General features: G+C 43.4%; 1 protein-coding gene across 14 annotated transcripts in view; it reads left to right on the forward strand.

Moving 5' to 3' along the window:
• Positions 1-25,102, forward strand: part of CSGALNACT1 (chondroitin sulfate N-acetylgalactosaminyltransferase 1) — a 415,609-nt gene that overhangs the window by 340,742 nt on the left and 49,765 nt on the right. For all 14 annotated transcript variants that reach the window (XM_063637633.1, XM_063637658.1, XM_055286415.2 and 11 more), the window contains one exon: positions 22,064-22,280. In XM_063637633.1, the coding sequence (XP_063493703.1) occupies positions 22,064-22,280 (217 nt within the window). The remainder of the gene's footprint in view (positions 1-22,063; positions 22,281-25,102) is intronic.

Genomic DNA, 25,102 nt, shown 5'->3' on the forward strand with positions numbered 1-25,102 from the left:
TTCTAATCTCAAAGGCAACTCCCTGCTGGGGTGAGCCTGGTAGGGATAGGAAACGAGAAGAGAAATGAGCCCTTGTCTGTAAATATACACGTTTTACTTCTTCAATGCTGGACACTCCAGATCACTGAACCTCAGGGAACTAGAAATTCCCAGTGATGAGTCAGCAACTATGCTCTTTGCTAGGTTTGTTTAAAATACTCAAAGGAATAGAAATTGTTCTATTGTAAAGACACATGCACCCATATGTTCATTGCAGCCCTACTCACAACAGCAAAGACGTGGAATCAACCTAAATGCCCATCAACAGTACACTGGATAAAGAAAATGTGGTATGTACACATACCATGGCATACTATGCAGCCATAAAAAAGCACAATATCATGTCCTTTTCAGGAACCTGGATGAAGCTGGAGACCACCATCCTTAGCAAACTAATGCAAGAACAGAAGACCAAATACTGCGTGTTCTCACCAATAAGTGATAGCTAAATGATGAGAACACATGGACACATAGAGGGCAACAACACACACTGGGGCCTACCTCTGAGGGTGGAAGATGGGAGGAAGGAGAGGACCAGGAAAAACAATAGGTACTAGGCTTAATACTGGGGTGATGAAATAATCTGTACAACAAACTCCCGGGGCAGAAGTTTACCTATATAACAAACCTGCACATGTACCCCTGAACTTCAAATAAAAGCAAAACAAACAAACAAAAAACATGACTTGTTTCCTATTTAGAATATAAGAACAAAGGCTTAATGAAATATGCATTGTTGTAGTTATTTATAATTCAAACAAAAGAAAATAAGCTTACCATGTTGAGAACAGTTATTTTAGGGTTCTGTACTCTACAAAGAGGTATCTGTCATCCCAATATTTATATCACACCTAGGTTTTTCAATGGAATCCCAGTATACAGGGAAAAGTTCTTTCCTGAAGACAGGCATTAGTGTGATCTACAGAGAGGAATTTTTTTTTTTTTTCTAAGTCAAGAAATACAGCTTTTCCTTCAGGCTCTTGTTAAATCACACAGCTTCTGAAGGAACTTAATGAGGAATCCTAACAGTCTGGGCTTTCTGTGTATCTGCATGAACATCCTTAATTCTGCGTATTTGCCTGGTTAGAACAGCACTTCTTATACCTTTCACGTGGCATCACAATTCCCCCTAAGCCTTCAATACTGTAGTTAAAACATAATAAGCATATGAAGGAGAATAAGACAGAACTAATGAGGACAATTAAATGGTATCCAGGTTTGATAATAATAATGAAAGAAAAAGAATAAGCCCAGCTGTGTCAAATTAGAAACCAAAGGTCAGCCTGGACTACTGGCAGCCAATGGCACTTTGAGACTCCTGGTTCTCACCATGGATAGAGTCCTTAATGGACTTTTTCCCATGGTCTATCCAGAGCACAGAGTCTCATACAAAGACAATGGAGTGTATTTCTTTATAGCTGTGGCCGTTGAGATGTTTTAGTCTGCGTTGGTGACAGCTGTAGTGATTCCAGCTTCATATAAGGGAACAGACAGTACCCTGGACCCAGAAGACAAATTTTCCACAAGTTGTGTAGATGGCCCCCTGCTCTGAATTGTATTTTCTGCTATCTCTTTCAAGTCTGCTTCATCACATCATAACACCCCATATATCATAATAGCAGTCATTAATAAGACCGTTTAACCTTTGAGGTTTTAACTTCGCATTCTGTGTCTATAGGACCATCAAATAAGTCACTCTCCAGACATTCAAGATTTTATCCTGCTTCTCAGTATTTCTTGTGCATGTTGGATGGTGTTTTTCCTACCATCCAAACATTAGCAACCTAAAATGACATGACAAGATCCCTTTAAGGAGGGTAGTGAATGCAGAGGTCTGGAAAGTTCGTGATTTCAGTGTTGTTTACTTTGTTTCATTTGAATATTGCACTTCAAGGGATAAGTAGCTTTGTCACATTGGGCTTTGGCAACATTATTGCTTTTTTACTGAAGCAATATATAGCAATGGAGCAATTCATAGCAATGGAGCAATTCAGCAGTGGAGAAAGGGGGGGCATTATTTTTATCATCACTTAACTCCTAGAATTGCTTTGAAGAGGAGCAATATGTTATTAGCCAAGTACCAGTGTCCCATGACTGCCTGTGAATGATGTTACCTCCATGCATGAATCACTGGATTATGGAAGCATTGACATCATACTCCCTCAAGTGATACTTTGCAACCAAGGCTGTATGTTAGTCTTTTGGGGAGTCCAGGCCACACCATAGAATAATTAAATCAGAATCTCTGGGAGTGGGACCAGACATCAGTATTTTTTTTTTTTTTTTTTTTGACATGGAGTCTCGCTCTGTTGCTCAGGCTGGAGTGCAGTGGCGCAATCTCGGCTCACTGCAAGTTCCGCCTCCTGGGTTCACACCATTCTCCTGCCTCAGCCTCCCGAGTGGTTGGGACTACAGCTGCCCACCACCACATCTGGCCAATTTTTTGTATTTTTAGTAGAGACGGGGTTTCACCGTGTTAGCCAGGATGGTCTCGATATCCTGACCTCGTGATGCGCCCGCCTTGGCCTCCCAAAGTGCTGGGATTGGAGGCGTGAGCCACAGCTCCCATCGTAGACATCAGTATTTTTAAAGCTCCCCACATGATTCCACTGTGTAACCACAGTTGCACACTGCTGTTGAACAGGAACCACCAGACCTAGAGCTAGAATTACCTGACATCTAATAGTTCTCAAGCCTGTGCCTGTTCAGGAGGTGGGGTCCCTGGAAACCATGTTACTCTTCATCAAACATCATGAAACATATTTGACTGTCTCTAACTGGTGCATGGCTTCTTAGGAGTTTGGAGGTGTATGGGAGGAACTGAAGTCTTTCTTCCCACACTCCAAAATAGTATTCTAGCTGACATCCATCAAGTGCTTGAAATGTTTTGTGTATTGTTCTAAGTGCTACATATGTATTTCAGTCCTCACAACCATCCTGTGAGGTAGCTATTGTATTACAATCATTCTTCTTTTAGAAGTGAACACATAGAGGCAAAGAAAGGTTAAGCACCTTGCCCAAAATGACACAGCTGGGGCTCACACCCAGCTCTAGAGCCCGCCCTTCCTTTTAATTGGGATATGAAGATCATTTAGTTTTAAGATAATGACTAATATGTTAGAGTTTATGTCCCCCAAGTTAACCAGTTACATAACCAAGGTGCATTTTTATATTAGAGAGTATGCCAAGAAGTTAAAGATAACTATCAGTGGGTACTTAAGCAGGGGTCTTTGTTTAATTGCTTGATTTTATGGCCAGAGTAAGAGTGTGATATCATCCGTTGGAAAAGTTTTCTAGGCTGAATTCATTGTAGCCTTGCTCAGTTGTGTGGGATTTTGGGGTCTTAGCCACCCATTTGTCCACGTGTTTAGTGGACGCAGAACTTTTTTCTGAGAAAAAATCTTTGTCCTACACAGGGAACCCCCACTGCCCAGCTCTATGTGGACCCTGAGTGGCCTTATGTTCCAGCACATACCTGGAGTGGCATAAGAGGATGTTGCCAACACTGAACGTGCAGTAACTGATAATGTTGGCACCTGCACTTGATGGGCAGCATAGCATATTTACATGTTGTGAACTTGTCAGAGAACATATAGCAAAACTTCTGCGTGCCAGTAATGATGAACTACACGTGTTCCAGTTATTGCTGCGTTACAAATTATCTTGGAATTTTAGTACTTATTATTACCATTTTCATATGCTGACAGATTCTGCAACTGGGTCAGGAATTTAGAGAGGACACATGGGGATGGCTTGTCCCTGCCCTAGCAGGCCCAGGACCTCATGGGAAGGCCTCATGGGAAAGTCTTGAGGGGAGTGAGTCAACAGCTGAGGTCTAGAATCATCTGAAGGCTTGCTCACTCACACATCTGGCATCTGGACTGCTGTGACATGAGCACTGGGACTGCTAGCTGGAGTGCCCATGTGTAGCCTGTCCATGCTGTGTGGCTTTTTCACCATGTGGCACCCTTGGGGTAGTTGCACTTCTTACCTAGAAGTCTGGGTTCCAAAACAAAATATTCCAACAAACAAGGTGGAAGCTGTGTTGCGTCACTCTCTTCTCTTAGGTCTTGCGGTTATAAGCCCCTGTGATTCAAGAGGAGGGGACATTGCCAAAGAATTTGGGGGTCATGACTCATTTGAAAAAAAATATTTGGGGAGGCTGGATGTGGTGACTCACACCTGCAACCCCAGCACTTTGGGAGGCTGAAGTGGGTGGATCACCTGAGGTCAGGAGTTCCAGACCAGCTTGGCCAACATGGCAAAACTCCATCTCTACTAAAAATACAATATATTAGCCAGGCGTGGTGGTGGGCACTTGTCATCCCAGCTACTTGGGAGGCTGAGGCAGGAGGGTCGCTTGAACTCGGAAGGCAGAAATTGCAGTGAGCCAAGATCTTGCCATTGAACTCTACCTAGGTAACAAGAGTGAATCTCCATCTCAAAAAAATAAATAAATAAAAACAAACAAAAAACTGGGGGAGTACACTTAAATCGGCTATGTATTATCTATTCCTATAGGCTAGGTTTTAAAAAATTTCTTAAACTATCAGCTGAAAAATGGCCATATTCAGTTGACATGTTAGGCAATTGTTTTTTTTCTTTAGGGAGGTACAACCTCAGTCATAGGATACATTAATAAAGTTACTGTAGGAATTTTGTAGGGGCAGTGGCTATCAAAATCCTAAGATTACAATTGTCTTTCTTCTGTTTCATTGCTTCTCATGGACATGGCAAGTCATGTTTCATTTAGTATCTGTGTTGTTGTGGAAATGGAGGCTTTGAGAATGACTTTGGCCAAAGTCTTAGAGTAAGTTAATGGTCAAATGGAATGGAAATTCAGTTCTGTCTTTCTCACGTGCCAGGCTGTCTCTGTAAGGCCATTGCTTGGCTTTGTCATCTGTGCTGTCACTCTATGACCTGCCACAACACTGGAGTTTAGTGTGACCAAAACATAGTTTGGCGTTCTGAGCAGATTATTCTATTAAAAAGGACGTTCCTCTTGGGTTGACAAACCTCATCTTCAGTATTTAAGTTGTTTGCTCTTGTGCTCTTCACCTCAAAGGAAACCACTTTTTACTTTCTTGTTGTGTGTCGTGATCTTCCCTTGGTGATCAGTGGAGGGTGTGTCTGTGTTTGTGTATGTGTTTCCAAGGATGTGGAGGGAAGCATGGCACAAAGATTGACACTTCTGATTGAAAGCTGATCTCCAGGGGTTTTTCTTCAAAACTTTATGGTGATTGGAACATGCTTTTGTACAGCTTAATATTCAGATTGTTATAGGTTTTGTTTTAGTTTTAGGGATTGTCTGAACATAAAACCAAACCACCAAAGATCCAAACAAACCCCAAAACCCTCGTGGTGGCAAATGGTGAGACCTCCTTATGTGACTCACAGGCTGTCTTCTCGGCCCTTCAGCTTCAGGTCTTATTCCATTCTCTACCTGGTCTCTCTCCCAGACTTCCTGGGCTTCTGCATTTTTCTGATTGTGCCATATTCTTCCTCTCTACTCTTGTACACTCTGGCCAAGTGGCCTGGAGAATCTTCCTCATCCAACCCCGTTAAGTGTGCCTGCACTACAGCTCTTCCTCCTTAACTCTGAGACTCCCCTGTCTGGATGCCCTTCTCAAAATCTCCCCAGCAGAGTTAGGGATTTCTCACAATGCACCCCCGGCCCTGACCACGGTGTTATAGCTGCTCATTTCTGTTTCTGTGCTGCAAATTTGAGCGCTTTCCACGACAAAGTGTATATTATTCATCTTTGTATATTCTAGTCTGTTACCAAAAATGGAAAGTGCGTTTTTTTTTTATTTTTCTGAGATGGAGTTTTGCTCTTATTGCTCAGGCTGGAATGCAATGGCATGATCTCGGCTCACTGCAACCTCTGCCTCCCAGGTTCAAGGGATTCTCCTACCTCAGCCTCCTAAGTAGCTGGGATTACAGGCGTGTGCCACCACACCTGGCTAATTTTGTATTTTTAGTAGAGATGGGGTTTCACCATGTTGGTTAGGCTGGTCTCAAACTCCCAACCTCAATTGGTCCACCCACCTCGGGCCTCCCAAAGTGTTGGGATTACAGGCATGAGCCACCACGCCCGGCCGGAAGGTGCTTATTGATGGGTCCTTGAGTCAATAAGTTATTGGACTGATGGGTCAACAGAATCATATCTCGCCATTCATCATCATCTGGGCTTTAGTCAGTGCCCTTAAGACCCTACAATGACTGCAAGAAATGATATGTTATTCAGATTCCACTTAAAACACTACCTGCTCTATACAAGTCCAAATGTAAGTAAATAAATAAGTAAATTTTAAAAATACTGCCAAAGTTTTGATGGTAGTTTCAAACTTTCTTTATATTGGAAAGTAGATATTCAAGGGGTAGAGGAAGAATTGGGTCTACAAATGTGCTTTTCACATAGATTGTTTTCCTTGGTTGGCAGGAGTGTTGGTTTATTTCCCTTTTGAAGACTTCTGTGGAACCCACAGAGACAAGAAATCCAGGCTTTGTTATAGTACCTGTTTAGTTGGTATTGGTCGTAGCTTATCTCTCATCAGAAGCTCCATTGATTGGGACCATTGTTATTATTTATTGTAATGGCTAGTTCTTTTTTACTAAGATTTACTAAAGGCTTACAATGTACCAGTTTGAGATAAATGAATGGTTTCCAAAAGCTAGTCCTCAGACCTCAATTTAATAGGTCTGGTGCCCAAGAACCTGTATTTTCTCAAGCTTACCAGTTTCTACTGGCATAGATGAATACAGGTCAATTCATTTTATTATAGTAGAAAACTGTGACCTATTTTCTAGGCTTATAATTATTTTCTTGATCTTCAGCTTGCTGTGGTTTCTCTGTCATTTAGAAGTTCCACAGAAATACATATATATTTTCCCCAAATATCCAGTGGATTAAACTTTATAACCTATTTGTAAAGCTAAAATGAATTTCCATCACTAATTAGTTAGATGAGTCTTTCCAACAAAACTAATGCTTTTAAGAGACACTACTTTTGACTTTTCTTGAAGCACAAAGTAGTTGATGTTGAGGCTTTGAATAGATACTGTGATCCAATTTTTAAGACCAGGAAGTAGGAACCCTGAGTCATTAAATACCTTATTTAAGGTGATAGAAAGTCAGTGGTGAAGCCAGGTTAGGCTGCAAGTCTGTACCATGGGTGTTCGTCAACCACAGAAGCCTGTCTGGAAGAGCCAGGAGACTCTGTGTGTCTGGGAAGGACTCTATGATAATCATGTTAGTGACTGCGGGTGGTGATATAGGTGTTATATAAGTCAGGGTTTTACAACTGGAACAGATGATTGGGAGGGGAGATGAAAGGTCATGGTAAGTGACAAAGAGCTTTCGAGTTAACCATTTGAAATTTTCAGTTGATATTATGCATTAGAAATGAGTTTTTCAAGCAATGTCAAAAAAATCCTGTAGCAATCTTGCTAAAACATTACTTTGACCCGAATATTACCTATGCTAATTTGTATATCCTGAGGCTTTTTACCAGAATATCAAAAATCTTCACATCTTTGGGTCCGCAGTGGCGACTTGAAAAAACTAGCAATTGCATTCTGCTTTCAAGCATATTTAATAGCGGTAGAGCAAGTGAAGTGCTTGGTATGGAGTCCTGACCTGTTTGACTGAGAGCAGCAATACATTAAATGATTAATGGAACAAAGTAGAATGACATGATAACAATAGTAAGAACAATTATTATAGTTATTTCTAACATCATTGAGTACTTCCTATGTACCAGGCATGAATGTTTTACATATATTTATTTAATTTTCAAAATAACCCTATGAAGAAGTATTATTAATTCCATATTTTAAATATAAAGAAATTGATATCAATGAATTAGTATTATCTTACTCATCAAAGATGAGTTTTAAGAATTTTCTGATACGCTTTGGAAAGTTGATAAGCTTTCTGAAGCATCTTTATGTTTTTTATTGTCAAGTCAGTCTCAAAAAGAAAGGAAGAACAGAAAAGAAAGAAGAGTTAAAACATCCTTTTGATGGCCGAGTTGATTCACCTTGAAAGAGCTGTACTTTGACATTGGTCTCAGATTCTTACTCGTATGCCCTTTGGTCTGGGAGCATATCATTTGCAACCTTGAATAGGTTACTTTACTTTTTCAAGATGAGTAAATGGCTTACCTCTTTGAAAGATACTTCAAAATCAAGATAATATTTGTGAACAGGGTTTGAAAAACGGACATGAGTCAGAGTGATGGAAATTTCAGTTAGGCTGCACATCCTCTACTTTGGTGGTAAGCTGCATATGGACGAGGTCAATGCTTGGCCAAAGACAATAGCTTGGTCACACATTCCTTGGTCTTTGACGTTTTAGTTCCTGCTCGTTGCTTCTGCCTATATCTTAAGTTTTCTGCTTTCCCACGACATCCTGGATATACATTCCACTGTTTGCAGAGGAAGTCCTACAGCTGTTTGGAAACTGGCCCTAATAATTGCAGCTGTGACTTCCCCTCCTTGCATGTTGTTTGTTCTGGAATCTTTGTATAACTCCCTACTATCTTTGCCTCTACCTTTGCTGACTGGCCTCTTAAACTCCATTGAGTCCAAGTAGGCATCCTGCAAGTGTAATTTCTAACTGTTGGTGTCTTAAGGTAATGTGATGGGAAGAGGTGGATCTGCCATTTCTTCATTAGAAACCCACAGTTCTTCAACAATGGAAGTGAAGGTGAAAAAGAGATCTGTGGAGTTGTTTCGAGCAGCCTGTTGTCTGGGTCCAGCCAACTCTAGAGACAGCACTGAGGGAGAAAAGTGCAGAGGCCCAATTTCCAGGATAGGTTCATTCTGGGGCTGTTGGTCACCTGGAGCAAGTTAGATTTAAACATCCTCAGAATCTGTTTCTTCCCCATCTCTTCCGTTGAGTTTTCTCACTTCAGCCTTGTTGTTGTTTACTCTCACTGCATCTGAGCTTTCACCCTTTCCTGTCCTTATACTCTACCTTTCCTTAGGCTTCTCTGCTCATCTCTCAACCTGGACCCCATAATGTAACCCTTCTGTTACCGGTGGAAGAGATAGGAGTTACCCCGAGTTACCGGCAGTGAACCCCTAAGAGGTCCACAGCAACTTAAGTCCTTGCCGCCTCAGAAGAAAGAATTCTACTGAGGGGCATAAAGCAGAAAAAGAGACTAAGGCAAGTTTCAGAACAGGAATGGAAGTTCATTTTAAAAGGCTTTAGAAAAGGAACAAAAGGAAAACTCACTTGAAAGAGACCCAAGTGGCTACCTGAGGGACCAAGAGAGAAAAGAGAGCAAAAGAAGACAGGAATGAAAAAAAAAAAAGGGAGGCAGGGAGACCTTTAAACTTGATCCTGGGACTTTATAGGCTCGTCTCTTCCCCATGATTCTCCCCTTAGGATAGGCTTTCCGCATTCGCAGTGTTCTCCTTACCCTTTGGCCCTGAGCAAGCGCAGTATGTTTAGTGAGTGATACGCATGCCCATTGGAGGCTTTCTTCCCTTTTCCGGTGGAGTGTGCCTGGAGAAGATCATACTTCACCTTTTCTCTCTCTCTCTCTCTCGCTCTCTGTCTCTCTCTCTCCCCCTCTCTCCTTTTGTTTTGAGACAGAGTCTGGCTCTGTTGCTCAGGCTGGAGTGCAGTGGCATGATCTTGGCTCACTGCAACCGCCATCCCCCAGGTTCAAGTGACTCTCGTGCCTCAGCCCCCCAAGTAGCTGGGATTATGTGTGCCCACCACCACGCCCAGCTAATTTTTGTATTTTTAGTAAAAACGGGGTTTCACCACATTCGCCAGGCTAGTCTGGATCTCCTGACCTCAGGTGATCCGCCTGCCTTGGCCTCCGAAAGTGTTGGGATTACAGGCATAAGCCACCACGTCCAGCGCATTTTTGTCTCTTAACACACGTTCGCAGGACATTGCTTCTCCTTAGGGCCTGCATTCAGTTAGCATTTTGATGTTAACAGCCGTGGAACATCAGGAAGTGTCCTCTCTCTGGCGCTGCCAAATTTTCATTTTTAGAGAGGCAGTGAGATAATTGCCGAATCATCCCCTTACGTTTCTAGGGGAGACCCCTCTCCTGCCCCACTCATGCCTAGTTACCTGTTAACACTTCCACCACTAGCTTCCCAGTGCCTGCCTGCCTTGCCCTCACACCTGTCTGCAGAGTCCAGTCCTAGCTCAGTGACTCGCTGTCTTGTTTCCTCTGTCTCCTGTGTTCCTCACGCTGCTGGAGAGAAGTCACTGAATGCGCGTTCTGATGTCAGTGCAAATTCATGCTCTCTCGCCCCACTGCACGCACCTCTGCGTTGTTTCCCACATCCTTACTCATCTCCGTGCTCATCTGTCCCATCCCAGCCTCCAGCACTCCTCAGAAACCCATTATTCTACCTTTAATTCCCTCATTCTGTGTCACCAAGAAATTAACAACCTAGCACCATGAGCTCCTGCGGTTCCTTGCCCCAAGCTTTCTCTATTTGTATCCCTAGCTTTCTGCTCCATCCCCATTTTGGGAACTAGGGAACCCTTCTTAGTCTGATACCAAGTACTTTGCCAGGTTGTAGATCTCATCCTCTTCTCACCTTCTCACTCCGCCCCTGCCTCTGTATTATCCATTTCTATTTGTTCCTTCTTATCAGCATATGAAGGAAGTATGTTGCTCTTTCCGATATTTTATAAAAACATTCTGTCAACTCGGTAATTCCTCTGATTTCTTCCCTATTGCATTTATTCCCTTTTTAGCCAAGCACCTTCCCTTTCTTCTTCCCTCCCTCCCTTTCTCCTTCTGTGCAGCAAGTATTCGTTAGGGTTGCAGACACCAAGTTCTGGTTACACAGAGTGTACCTTCCCATGGCAGGAGCAGTAACGCGTAGATAAGCAGTAAACACATTCAGATAATGTGCGATGAAAAACCCAGAATGGGGTCATGTGAAAAGGTAACAGAGAGTGTCTGTGGGATGGTGGGGGGCTTCACAGACTGAAAGTAGGTAAAGCCTCATTGAGGAGGTGGCTTCAGGGCGGAGACCTACATGGTAGGAAGGATCTAGCCATGTCAGACCTAGGGAAGTGTCCCAGGCAGAGGAGAAAGAAAGGGCAGAGGTTCTGAGGCGGGAATAAACTTGACAGTTTCAAGGCAATGAAGGAAAAACACTCAACTCACTACTGCTCCTTCATCCCTTATCATTTTTCAAATCTATCCCAGGCTGTCTTACACTCCTGAAACTGTTACTGATGAGACTACCTGTGGATGGTCTCCTCCTTGCCCCATCCAGTGGGCTATTTCTTTTTTCTTTCTTTTTTTTTTTTTTGAGACTGGGTATTGCTCTGTCACCCAGACTGCAGTGCAGTGGTGCACACACAGCTTACTGTAGCCTCCATCTCCTGGGCTCAAGGGATCCTCGTGCCTGCACCGCCTAAGTAGCTGGGACTACAGGCGCACAGCACCACGCCCTGCTAATTTTTACATTTTTTTTCTAGAGACAAGGTCTTGCTACGTTTCCCAGACTGGTCTCGAACTCTTGGCCTCAAGTGATCCTTCCACCTCAGCCTTCCAAAGTGCTAGGTGTGAGCCACTGCTCTCAGGGCAATGGGGCCAATTTCATCCTCATATTAATTAACCTCGCTGCACTGGTTGGCACTGTTGAGCAGGCCTTCCCTCATCTGTTGGGTTCCCTGGTGTTGCTGTCTTCTGCCCCTCTGAATGCTTCTGTCATTGGGACTTCTCAGTGACCCTTGCAGATCCACGCACTGTGCACCTGAAGGTTTGGCGTATCCTGGGCCTGCATCCTGAGCTTGTTCTTCTTAATCTGAAGACTCTTCCTGGCAGACATGACCCACATCCACAGCTTCAGCTTACAGAGTGGGGATGTCTAAATCTGTATGTCTACAAAAGGCTTACCCACCAAGCTTCACATCTACTCATGCACCTCTTCAAATCAGCACATCCTAAGCTTAGCTCATAATCCCTGTCTCACCTGTAACTGGAGTCAGCCTCCTTTTCTCCCTCTCCCTCACCTGCCGTGACATTTGCTAACAACATTCTCTCAAGCTTCTTTCCACCTCCATTGCCACCATCTTAGTTCAGGCTTTTGTCATTTCCTGCTAAACCATCGTGGTTCTTTCCCTGTTGCTCTCTAATGTCGTTCCCTCTCATCATCCACGCACGCCGCACCCTGCTCTAAGGTGAATGTCCTGAAAGATCTCATCTCTCCCGTGCTAAAACACTGACCCAGCTCCCCTTTCCTCTAGGACAGGTTGCACCTGTGAAGGTGACTTAGGGGATCCACGTGATGTGAGCCCTCGTCCCGCTCCACTTCGGTCTTTCCAGCCTTCTCACACCTCCCATTCGTGTCTGCCTGTTGCACTCCAGCCTTCCCGAGCTGCCTCAAGGTGGCCAAACATAACAAGCTGGTTTTTGTTATCTTTGCTTCCACGATTTTCTTTCCTTAGAATGCCCTCTCTGATGTTGTTGTCTTGGCCAACACATGTTCAGTCTTCAGTTCTGGTAAAAAAAAAAAAAAAAAAAAAAAATCATCTGCTATCCAAGTGTGTAGACCCTCCCGCAAGTGGAGACGCCCTCCTTTTTGTTCCCTTACACCACGGGCAGACTCTGTTAAGCACTTACCATCTTGAAGCCTGTTTTGTTTACCTGTCTTTCTCTCTAGAATGTAAATCCTTAAAGCACAGTGATTTTATCATGTTCATCTTTTTTATTTTTATTTTATGAGACAGGGTTTCACTCTGTTGCTGAGGCTGGAGTGCAGCAGCCTGATCACAGCTCACTGCAGCTTCCAACTCCTGGGTTTAAGTGATCCTCCTACCTCAGCCTCCTGAGTATCTGGGACTACAGGGGCATACCACCATGTCTGGCTAATCTTTAGTATTTTTCGTGGAGACGGGATTTCACCATGTTGCCCAGGCTGGTCTGGAACTCTTGGGCTCAAGTGATCCACCTGCTTTGGCCTCCCAAAATTCTGGGATTGCAGGCATGAGCCACTCTGCCTGGACCATGTTTATATCTCTAATATAGAATACAATCCATCATTAATATTAGCCATGAGAAAAAAATTAATAAAAATAAAACTAACCATGTCATCTGCATTTGAACTCCATGAGGCTGGCAGGCCACTTGATGAGGAGCCCAGCCCACTTCAGTGCTGGAATCCTAACCTGCCTTCATTTTCTACTCATTGTTGATTGCCTGATGGCCTTCATGAGGTGAGAAATACATTGCAGTTCTCTGCAAGGGAAGAAGGGCTCTGAAAAGAAAGTCAACTGCTAGTACCAGCCAGGCGAGGTGGCTCACGCCTGTAATCCCAGCACTTCGGGAGGCCGAGGCAAGTGGATCACGAGGTCAGGAGATCAAGACCATCCTGGTGGACATGGTGAAACCCTGTCTCTACTTAAAAAATACAAAAAATTAGCTGGGCATGGTGGCGGGCTCCTGTAGTCCCAGCTACTCAGGAGGCTGAGGCAGTAGAATAGCGTGAAACCGAGAGTCAGAGCTTGCAGTGAGCCGAGATCATGCCACTGCACTCCAGCCTGGGTGACAGAGTGAGACTCTGTCTCAAAAAAAAAAAAAAAAAAGTCAGCTGCTAGTACCAATGATGAAATGAGAAGGCACTCTAAGTGAGTTCTTAGACATTTCTGATGGATTAGGAACCAGATACTGGTTTTGCCTGCCTGCATCTATGACATAAACAAATACACAACAAATGCAGTGTAGAGAAATAAGAAAAGGTGATGTATGAATTTTTTCAGCAAGTCCACCATTCGCTGCAACTATTTCCTATCAAGTGAAAGAAACTTTCAGTGGCAGTTGAAACAGAAATAAAACCAGTGAGGACAAGTCCAGAGCCACTGAACATAGGCGAACTGTGATGCAGGGGAAAGTACGGACATTTCTGTGGCCCCACAGGTGAAGACAGCCTTCAAGTAGATAATTTTTATTGCATTTCATGGGGTGAGTGATTTGCCTTCTAGCATCTGAGCATATGAGGATTTATATCAGTCTTAGGACATCTCTTCCACAAATGTCCCAAGTTTACTACGTTACCTATAAAAACAGAGCTGGCAGGTGATGGCACTGTAATAGTGTCTCATTTATCTCATGTGGTCTGGGAATGCGATATGCCATCTGAGCAGAATATTCTAGATAAGTGAGACAACAAAACAGTACAAAAAATAAAAAATCCTATTTTAGAGTAAAATATTAAACATTTACCTGTTCCTTTTTTGAACAGAGTAAGCAGAATATGTGTTTACGGTGCAACAGCGTACACAGATCTGTGCTATTGTGGGGATGTCCTCAAAGGCAATTTACCTGGGTGAAGTGTTTTTTCTTTATATTAAATGATCATTGCTTCTCAGCCTTTTGGCTAAGATCAAGTACATTAAATGATTTCAGACGCTGATAATTAAAAGAAAGGAGTATTTTGCCCTCTCCCTTCTGTCAGGTGGTTGCCTTACACTATTTACCATTCTCAGCATTTCTGCCTGTTACGGATTTTCTTTTCCCAAATATTCTGTTTTCTTGTTGAACATATAATTTTTTCCATTCAAAATCCCCCCTTTCAAAATTTACCCTTTTCAATATGTTGGAGTTTGGAACTTCAGATAGCTGTTACTTAACAACTGTCAAATTTCTATGGTAAGGTTCCAGGAATTCCGTAAGGGTAGGTGTGAGGGTTATCTCTGGGTACAATGAGTTTTGCTACAGACTGTACCTTGTTCTGACTTCTTGGATGCTCTTTTCATGATCTGGATTCTTTTCTATGTGCTGAGTTATCTTTTTCTGCATATGAAAAGTGACTCCAGGGAGTAAATCCTTCAGTGGGGGTTTATTCCAGGCCTTCATTGACCAGTTAGGCTAACACAAGCGAATCACATCTTCTCTGGGTCTCATTTTGCTCATCTGTGAAATGGTAAGCCTGGACAGGCAGATGCCCAAGAGCTTTTCATGTTGTCAGGTGCCAAAACAGTAGTTAAGGAAGAGACTTTAAAGCTCTAAGACAGAAGTGCCTGAAGAAGAGAGATGGCTTTGCATTGAGAATGTCCTGGGAATCTTCCCAGAGCAGAAGGATCAGATTTAAAAGGAGAAGGTGGAAGCATAGACTTGTGCATGGGTTGTGTCTGTGAGAAACTGCTAGACTTTTTCAGAGGAAAGCAGTTATGGTGGTCAATACATATAACATCCACCATTTAAACCACTTTTTAGTGGACAGTTCAGTGGCATTAAGTACATTCACATTCTTGCGCATCCATCACCACCATCCATCTTCAGAGTACTTTCATCTTCTCAAACAGAAACTCTGTATATGTTAGACAATAACTCCCCAGTCCCTGCTTCCCCAGCCCCGGCAACCTCTATTCTGTGCTCTGTCTCTCTGAGCTTGACTACTTTAAGTACCTCCCATCAGCGGGATCTTACAGTATTTCTCCTTTTGTGACTGGCACATTTCACTTAGCATGATGCCTGCAAGATTCATCCATGTAGCATGTATCCGAATTGCCGTGCTTTTTAAGGCAGACTGGTACTCTGTCATATGGATGGACTACATTTTGTTTATCCATTTGTCTGTTGATGGGGGTGTGTGTTGTTTTTACCTTTTGGCTTCTGTGAATAATGCTGCTGTGATCATGAGTGCATAAGTATCTGTTAGGACCCCTGTTTTTAATTCTTTGGGATATAGACCTAGAAATATAAAGAATTGCTGAATCATACGGTATTTCTATGTTTAACTCTGTGAGGAAGTGCCAAACTGCATTCCATAGTGGCTGCACCATGTTGCTTCCTGCCAGTAGTGCACAGGATTCCAGTTTCTCCAACTGGAGAAAGTTGTCAGCAGTCCCTAACCTTTTTGGCCCCAGGGACCAGTTTTGTGGAAGACAATTCCACAACAAGGGGAAGGTGGTGGTTTTGGGATGAAACTGTTCCATGTCAGATCATCAGGCATTATTTCAATTCTCATTAAGGAGCATACACCCTACATCCTTTACATGTGCAGTTCACGGTAGGGTGATGAGAATGTAATTCTGACACCAGGCAGAGCTCAGGCAGTCATGCTAACTCACCGGCTGCTCCCCTCCTTCTGTACAGCACAGTTCTGAACAGGCCATGGACTGGTACCATTCCGGGGCTTAGGGACCCCTGGAATCAGTAGTTATATGTGCTCAGTATAAACCATCCTGATTGGTACCCAGATTTTGTAAAAGGCAAGAACAAGACTTACAATTAGTACAGTAGGTGGGGGCCTGATTATGGAGCATCTTGAAGGCTGGACTGTGGTGATACTTTATGCTGTGGTATGGGATGCTGGCGAGAACTTTGAGCTAGGGAGATGTGGGGTTTGAGTGGTACTGTGGACACATAAGGGCCAAAATATTTATGTGTGGGACCGACTGGCCCCCCGAGGCCAGGATATGGGTTGGCAGATGCTTGTTGTTATCCAGCTGGGAGACCACGCCGCCATGTAGGAAGGTAGGGAAGGCAGGGATGAATGTGGAGACTGAGAATGAATGTGAGTGAAGGGGACTGTTGAGAATGAGTGTAATGTTTTGCAGGCAGAAAGTTTGAAGAGAAATTCTGCATAGGCTCAGTAGTGTGACATCTGTCACAACCTGTGTGCACGCATGTCGGTGGGGGCGGGGAATCTGAGTCAGGAGTGGTGCCTTTCTTGTCCCTTGTCAAGGTCCTCAGTTGAAGACAGGGCACAGGTTAGCTCCTGGCCTACTGAAAGAATAGACATTTGCATGAATAGACTACAGATCTCTGTCTTGGATACATGGAGATGTCCCCACCTAGTTGGGGGTCTTAGATCCTGGCCCACTGAGTAGGAAAAGACCAGCATTGGGATACTTGCACAAGGAGTAATTACACCAAACTCAAAGAAAGCTTAGCATTTATGGAAGGGAGGAAAGACATGGAGGTGCCAGGTAGGGTGTTTAAACAAAGATCTAAGCTAGCTCCAAAGTCCTGATTTTGATCTTTAATTTGCATAGTGCATGAAATGATGCTGTTCTACACAAGATGACAAGGAGGGTGTTTGTGGGGCTGCTTTGCTTTGTACTTGCCATTTGCATGCGTCAGCTTACTGGCTGAAAAACTATTCCTGCCTTGGAATACTTACCCTTCCCTCCCCACCCCTCCTACCACCCCCAAGTTTGCTCTGTTCCTTTGTGTTTCCACCAATAAAGAGCTCCAGCAGGCAAACGGATTTTTTCAGGTGTTGTCCTTCATGTTTAAAGAAGACCAACTGAAAGTTGTTCCCTCTGTGCAGGGATGGGAATGTGTGCCTGTGGGCATGGTAGGTGGATGGCTGGGTATGGCTTTCGGTGGACTTAGGTTGCAAGACAGTTTTAAATAACGTTTTTAAAATAGATGAAATTGTGCTATTCACAATAGCAAAGCCATAGAATCAACCTAGATGCCCATCAGAAGTGGACTGGATAAAGAAAATGTGATATGTGTATACCATGGAATACTACACAGCCATGAAAAAAAGAATGAAATCATGTTCTTTGGAGTAACAGGAATGCAGCTGGAGGCTATTATTCTAAGTGAATGCAGAAACTGGAAAGCAAATAACACATGTTCTCACTTATATGTGGGAGGTAAACATTGAGTACCCATGGGCACGATGAAGGGAACATTAGACCCTGGGGCGTACCTCAGGGTGGAGAGTGGGAGGAGGGTGAGGATTGGAAAACCACCCATCGGGTACTATGCTCTATGCTGTTTACCTGGGTGACAAAATTATCTGTACACCAAACCCCTGCAACATGCAGTTTACTTGTGTAAAAAGCCTACACATATTCCTTCTGAACCTAAAAGTAAAGTTGAAAAGAAAAAAGAAAACAGATGAAATTAAGGGATCCCAAATCAGATTGATAGGATATAATTAAAATAATTAGCAGAGTATAGAGAAACCAGCTAAAAAATGGATGTAATGACTGTTGCAAGGCATGGTATGAGGAAGACAGAAAGCAGCATAAATTGTGGTGTGTGGGGTGAGCCTGGGTGCTGTAACCTTCCTGTTGGGCAGTGTGCCATACCTGGAACCACTGACCATGGCTGGGGATCTCTGTCACCCTGGGCTGATGATGCAGGCACCTCCAAGGCAGCTGGCATTCTCTATTCGTAGGAGTTGTTATGAATAAGAATTACTACATTCTCTAGGTTCTTCATAAATAGATGTCCATCTCTTGAGACAGGTTTAGGTATATTGCTATCGGGTATTTTCAACTCTGTGGATTTTGATTTTTAAAAGTTAATGATTCTTAACCTGCTTCCTAGAAAATGACTTCAATGAGAAAAAAAAATCATATCTCAGCCTGCATACATTTTTATCTGTATCTTAAACTGTCAGCTGCATTTTCTGTGTTTATGACTGTGTGGAGAAGTTATGCTGCTGACATGAATAACAGAAACTCGACGAGATGCAGTCACCCACACCGGGAGACCTATTTCAGCTGTGCAGATATGGCCTCTGTGACAAATATGGCTCCTGTGCAGATAGGCCCTCTGTGGTGAATGTGGATGCTTTGTGGATACGCCGCTTGTGACAAATGTGGCTGCTGTGCAGACACCATCTGTGGTGAATGTGGCCGCTGTGCAGATATGCCCTTCATGTCAAATGTGGCTGCTGGGTAGATATGCCCTACGTGGTAAATGTGGCTGCTGTGTGGATAAGCCCTCCATGACAAATGCGGCTGCTGTGCAGATACTATCTGTGGCGAATGTAGCTGCTGTGCAGATACACCCTCCATGGTGAATGTGGCTGCTGTGTGGATATGTCCTCCATGGCAAATGTCGTTGCTGTGCAGATATCCTGTCCATGGCAAATGCGGCTGCTGTGCAGATGTGCCCTCTGTGATTAACGTGGGTGCTGTGCAGATACACCCTCCATGGTGAATATGGCTGCTGTGTAGATATGCCCTCCATGGTGAATGTGGCTGCTGTGCATTTACGCCCTCCATGGTGAATGTGGCTGCTGTGCATTTACGCCCTCCATGGTGAATGTGGCTGCTGTGCATTTACGCCCCCCATGGTGAATGTGGCTGCTGTGCGGATATGCTGTCCATGGTGAATGTGGCTGCTATGCAGATACGCTCTCCATGGTGAATGTGGCTGCTGTGCAGATACACCCTCCATGACAAATGTGGCTGCTGTGTGGATAGGCCCTCCACGGTGAATGTTGCTGCTGTGCAGATATGCCTTGCATAGTGAATATGGGTGCTGTGTAGATATGCCCTCCATGGTGAATGTGGCTGCTTTCAGACTTAGCCCCACCTCATTTGGGCCCTGGGAGTTGATGATTCACCTTGTGATCCCACACAGCATCAAAGATGGGAAGAGAGCCTGTTGCCTCAGTGAGTACTACATTGCTGAAGGAATGAACTGTCTTTGAAGGGAAATGCTTAATGTTTTCAAAGAAGTCCTTTGAGCTTCCTAAGAAATGAACCTTCTTTTCTTCCATAGCCTTTCCCTCCGGGACTTTGAAATCTTTTCCAACATGAGCTCAGCAAAACTCTCAGCTTGCTTGACTTTGAGGGCAGTCAAGCAGGATACCCTTTTACTCAACGCATTCATGAAAGTTTCCAAAGGGAACTTAGTCCTTGTAATTCCTCCATGTCTGGGCCTTTAAATAGCTGTGTTCACTGCTGGGGAACTCTGGGTTTAGGTTTTCAGGTGGGGCTGTGAGGACAGCAGGGAGACACGAGACTACCTTGAAAACTCACAGGACCACACTCCTCTCTGTGGCACCTCAAAGAAATCCAATCTTTGAACAGGATCAAAGAGGCTGTAAAACCAGTGCTGTAGGATGAAAAGCTCCCAGAAGGCAAAAAAAACAGAGAAGAGAACTTGGCAACATTTGCGAGGAAGACATGTACTTCCCACAAAAGAGAAGAGGGAGAGTGAGCAAGAAAAAAGGGGGGGTTTGTGAGAGACCTTGAGAAACTGTAACTGACTCTAGGCAGGAGAGAAATCTGTTTATGTACCTTTCAAACTGTATTCCATTGCCATGTCGCTGTAACTGAAACTCCACAGTGTCACTTGTCAGGTTTCTCCCTGGAGATTGATTTCTGTAGCCAGTCAGTGACTGGGAGGTGCGTTCTTAGTTCACTGTGGGGATTAAGGAGACATGAATAGAATCCATGGTACTGTGGTTCCCCCTCATCCTGGGTGATACATTCCAAGACAATAGTGGATGCCCAGAAGCATAGAGCGTCTTGAACCCTAGCTATTGTATGTTTTTCCCCATACATACATACCTAGGATAATGTTTAATTTATAAATTAAGCCCCCAGAAAGAGATTAACAACAATAACCAATAACAAAAGAGAATAATCATAACAATATACAGTAATAAAAGTATGTAAACATGGTCTCTTCATCTCTCTCTCTCGCTCTCTGTGTCTCCCTGATTCTCTCTCACTCTCAAAATATATTGTACTTCAGGTAACCGAAATGGCAGAAAGTGAAACTAGAAAATGGGGACTGCTGTATAACCCAAAAGCTTTTCTGATTTGTTGGATTTTACCTTTGTAATGTGTGTGTGTATGCGTGTGTGTTTCCTGACTGTAGAGAAAACACTCATAATATCAGAGATAGTGGAAGGAAATGGATCTTTAGGCATCAGGGAAGTCATCTGATCCTTAGATTGGGAAATTCTGTCACCTAGACCCTAGGGAGGCTTGTTCTGAGAGGGGAGCTGAGATGCTGAGTTCATATCTTCAGCCTGACAAGCAATACTCTATGGAGTTTCAGCAACAGTGACATGGGATGGGACACAGTTTGAATGGTCCCTAGACTTCTATCCTGCTTCTCTACCTTCTCAGAGAAAGGGGAGTCGTGAGGATGGCTAACATTTATCGAGGGTTTATGGCATGCCTTGTACTGTTCTAACCTCTTTCACACAGGAAAACATTCACTCCTCACAGTAACCTGTGGGGAAAATGAGGTACAGCAGCATGAAGTAATTTTTCAAAGCAAACCTGTGGGGCCAGTATTTGAACCCAGGCAGTCTGGCTTGATAGTATGTGCTCTGATTCCCTGAGTCATGCTGTTTAGAGATAGGAAGGAAGATATGAAACTAAATATGATGTATTCATACCACTGTACTGAATATTTTATATGTTGTCTATTTTAATGCTTCTAGAAGCTTCCAGAGGGCCCCACAACCCATGTGACCAGCCCTGAGCTACTCCCAGGTGTCCCAAATAGATTACTATGGTCAGTTCATCTGAAATGGACATAATTTCTTCCCCCCCGCCCACTTTTTTTTTTTTTTGAGATGCAGTCTCGCTCTATTGACCATACTGGAGTGAAGTAGTACGATCTTGGCTCACTCCAACCTCTGCCTCCTGAGTTCAAGTGATTCTCCTGCCTCAGCCTCCCAAGTAGCCAGGATTAGAGGCACACAACATGACGCTCTACTAACTTTTATATTAGTAGAGATGGGGTTTCACCATATTGACCAGGCTGTTCTCAGACTGCTAACGTCAGGTGATATGCCCACCTCAGGCTCTGAAAGTACTGGGATTACAGGCGTGAGCCACCGCACCCAGGCTGAAATGGCTTAATTTCTAAGACATAATTTTAATGCTCATTTTTAAAATTAAGTGTAATTATTTTAATATTCTTCAAATCATATTGCAGAAAATTTGGATACTAGAAGAAAAGAAAAAACACATAATCCCACTCTGTATCATAGTCAGTCTTATTTTGGCCTATTTCCTAAAAATCCTTTTATAAATGCCTCTGTATCCTATGAATACAGTTTGTATCCAGCATTTCAAGCTTTTTCCCATGTTTTTATGCAGACTTCATAACTGTGATTTTAAAATTCATGCTATTTTGACTTCTTTTGGTATTTTTTAATTGGGAGCATTTTGAATTTTCGAATAATTGCTGGAGAGATTTCATCTTAAACACTTTTTAAAGGCAGTCTGTGCTAGATCTCGGTTAAAAAACACTCAGCAGCCAAGGTTAATTTTTAGAACTATCTTTCCTTGTTTTTCTCTTAATAGGGATCTACCGAACAGAAAGGGACAAAGGGACGTTGTATGAGCTCACCTTCAAAGGGGACCACAAACACGAATTCAAACGGCTCGTCTTGTTTCGACCATTCGGCCCCATCATGAAAGTGAAAAATGAAAAGCTCAACATGGCCAACACGCTTATCAATGTTATCGTGCCTCTAGCAAAAAGGGTGGACAAGTTCCGGCAGTTCATGCAGAATTTCAGGTTGGTTTGTTCGCACGTGTTTATCTTCCTCCGCATGGTGTGTGTTAGAACACTGACATCATTTCCCGTCATCTCCTTCATTTCCCCTGCCGAGTACAAAGCCTCCTTTCTCTTAATCAGCTCTGTTTTCTCCATGTAAAGTTTATCATTTGTATTTGCCTTTCCCTAGAGCGATTAGAAAACTGCCTTACAAGCATATTTACCTTCAGAAGTGAAAAGCAGGAAGGACTGGGTTTTCACCAGGATCTACAAAGATGACCGAATGCCTGTTATGTTCATTCTGACTTGCAGAGGGGCTCGGGTTTGGGGATAGCAGGAACCAAGACTCACAGGCAAGTCAGCAGCCTAGAGTCTTGAGGAGCAGAGAGGAGCTGGCGGTGGCAGAGCCCACGTTGACTGTGGGCAAGCTATGCAAGGTGTTCTCGATTGGCTCTAGGCTGCCTTCACCTGCTGTCCTGTTCCAGTGGTGGCTGCAATGCACTGGAATAAAATCTATCTTTTATTCTAACCTGCATCATCTTAGACTTAATTGTAGAATTATATCAAGAAGGTTTCAAGCCCACATTTTTGTAGCTACTCAATGAGACTAAGCTGGGTTTCATTTTTCAGGCATGCTGATGAAGGTTTTAGATGTGTGCCTTTAAGCCCTTGATTGCGTGGTGTTGGATCTTAGAAGCTGTGATGGCTCAGATGCACATATTGGCTGAGGATAACCAGCTAAGTGATTTCACCAGCTTGTTTTAAACAAAGAAAATCCTACTGTCTAATTATGAATCTTGAAAGATCAAGCTGATTTTTTATTTCTTTTTTTTGGGACGGAGTCTTACTCTGTCACCCAGGCTGGAGTGCAGTGGCACGAACTCTGCTCACTGCAACCTCCACCTCCCAGGTTCAGGCGATTCTCCTGCCTCAGCTTCCCAAGTAGGTGGGATTACAGGTGCCCATTACCATGCCCGGCTAATTTTTGCATTTTTAGTAGAGCCCAGGTTTCGCCATTTTGGCCAGGCTAGTCTTGAACTCCTGATCTCAGGTGATCTCCTCACCTTGGCCTCTCAAAATGCTGGGATTACAGGTGTAAGCCACCGTGCCCAGCCTTGATTTTTAATCTTAGTAAATTTACATTATTAAAAGGCATAATGTTCAGTATAAGGGTGTGGTTGATACCTTTCAAAATTCTGATTTATGAGCATACTCTGTTTTAATTTAAAGGGTAACCCACTTAAAACTAAGTTTTTTGAAGATCAGAATCAAATAGTCCTTAGACCTTTGAGGTCGTCTGGTCTAATCTTCCCTTAATTCAGACTCTCTTTCTGACATAGGGTTCTCCAGGCAATGTGTGTGTGCACCAGGAAGCTGCCTACATTTCTAGTCAAGCTGCTGCTTTGTTGACCATCTCTGGATAGGAAGCTCTTTATTGTTTGTACCTGAAGACAGCTTCCATGTCTCTTCTGCCTGGTGGGTCTCATTCTAGCCTCTGGAGGACTGAACAAGTCTATTTGTTCTTAAACATCATAAGCTTTCAAGTATTTGAAGGTGGTCATCACAACTCTCCTAGTCTTTTCTTTCCGAGGTATAGCAGTTCTCAATTCCCTTAGCTTTTTCATATTCCCTAGTTCGTACATTTTTTTTATTAGCTGGAGCTTGCCTTTAGCCATGATGTAATCCAAAGTAGAGTGGGCTGATTGATTGATCTTTTCCCAGTTTGTAGAATACTCCTTTGTGCATGATCACATAATTGTTTGCAGTGTTCCTCTGGCTCCAGTCCTGAAGTGAGTGTTTTTATAATTTTGGCTTCTTTCGACCTTCTTTTAGTGTTTTTGCTCTCTTTCTCTGTAGTCCTTCCCTTTTGAATGGCACAGTTGGTTAAACATTACATCTCCAGAATGACTGAACCTGCAGCGTTCTGAATGCAGTTGTCAGACCTGAATGTGGTTTGCATTAGGCATTAAGTGAAATCATTACTCTCAGCAGCTAGAATGCCCGTTTCTAGGTTATAGCAAGTTCCTTTGGCGAAGAAGCTATGTCTTACTGGGTTCAGGGTCCTGAGCTTTGATTCTCTGAGTCCTTGGACATGTTAGGCTTGCTAAGGTGGCGCTTACACTAAGGAAGTATCTGCTCCGTGAAAGGACAAATCCTCACTGTAGGACTCCTGGGGCGTGAAATAGCAGGATTCTCTTGGGTATATATGAACAGCTATTTCCTTAGTGTCATGAGAATTTTAAGCAATTAGCAATGGTAGTAAAACAGGAAGGGAAGTTTCGTTGAGAAGAGTCAAATGAGTAGCTTACAAGCCTCAAAACGGAGTGGGTGAAATGAAACGTGATTTCTGTTAATGTTTTAAAAGAACACAAAAATCCTAGGGCAGTTTGCCTTGAGCTGATTCATCTCAGCTCACCATATGGACTTTTACTATTTGGATGTCCCTTGCTCGTGGAGGTAGGAAGGGATGGGTGACAGAATACTTGTGACCTGGAGAGGATATTTTGAGAGCCTTTTGCATGTGCTAGACATGCTACCCAGGTGCGAGGGATCAGAAGATACATTCAAGATGCGGTGCCTACTTTCGCGAATAGCAGAAGCTGCAAATACAGAGCTAGGCACTGTGGCAGAGATATAGACAGGGGACAGTGGGACACAAAGAGAATCTGCGCAGGACAGCTGACACTGGAGCAGGAGGCTGAGTAGGGGGTTTATGTCGCAGTCAAGGCATTTCTGAGAGTGTTGAGGTCTCTGAAAAACTGGGATGCGAGAGGGTAAATACCTGTGGGTATTTAATTCTTCATAAGACCTTATTAAAGCCGGCATTTCAAACCCAAAGAAGG

Source organism: Symphalangus syndactylus, chromosome 1, assembly GCF_028878055.3.
Source record: "Symphalangus syndactylus isolate Jambi chromosome 1, NHGRI_mSymSyn1-v2.1_pri, whole genome shotgun sequence".
NCBI lineage: Eukaryota > Metazoa > Chordata > Mammalia > Primates > Hylobatidae > Symphalangus > Symphalangus syndactylus.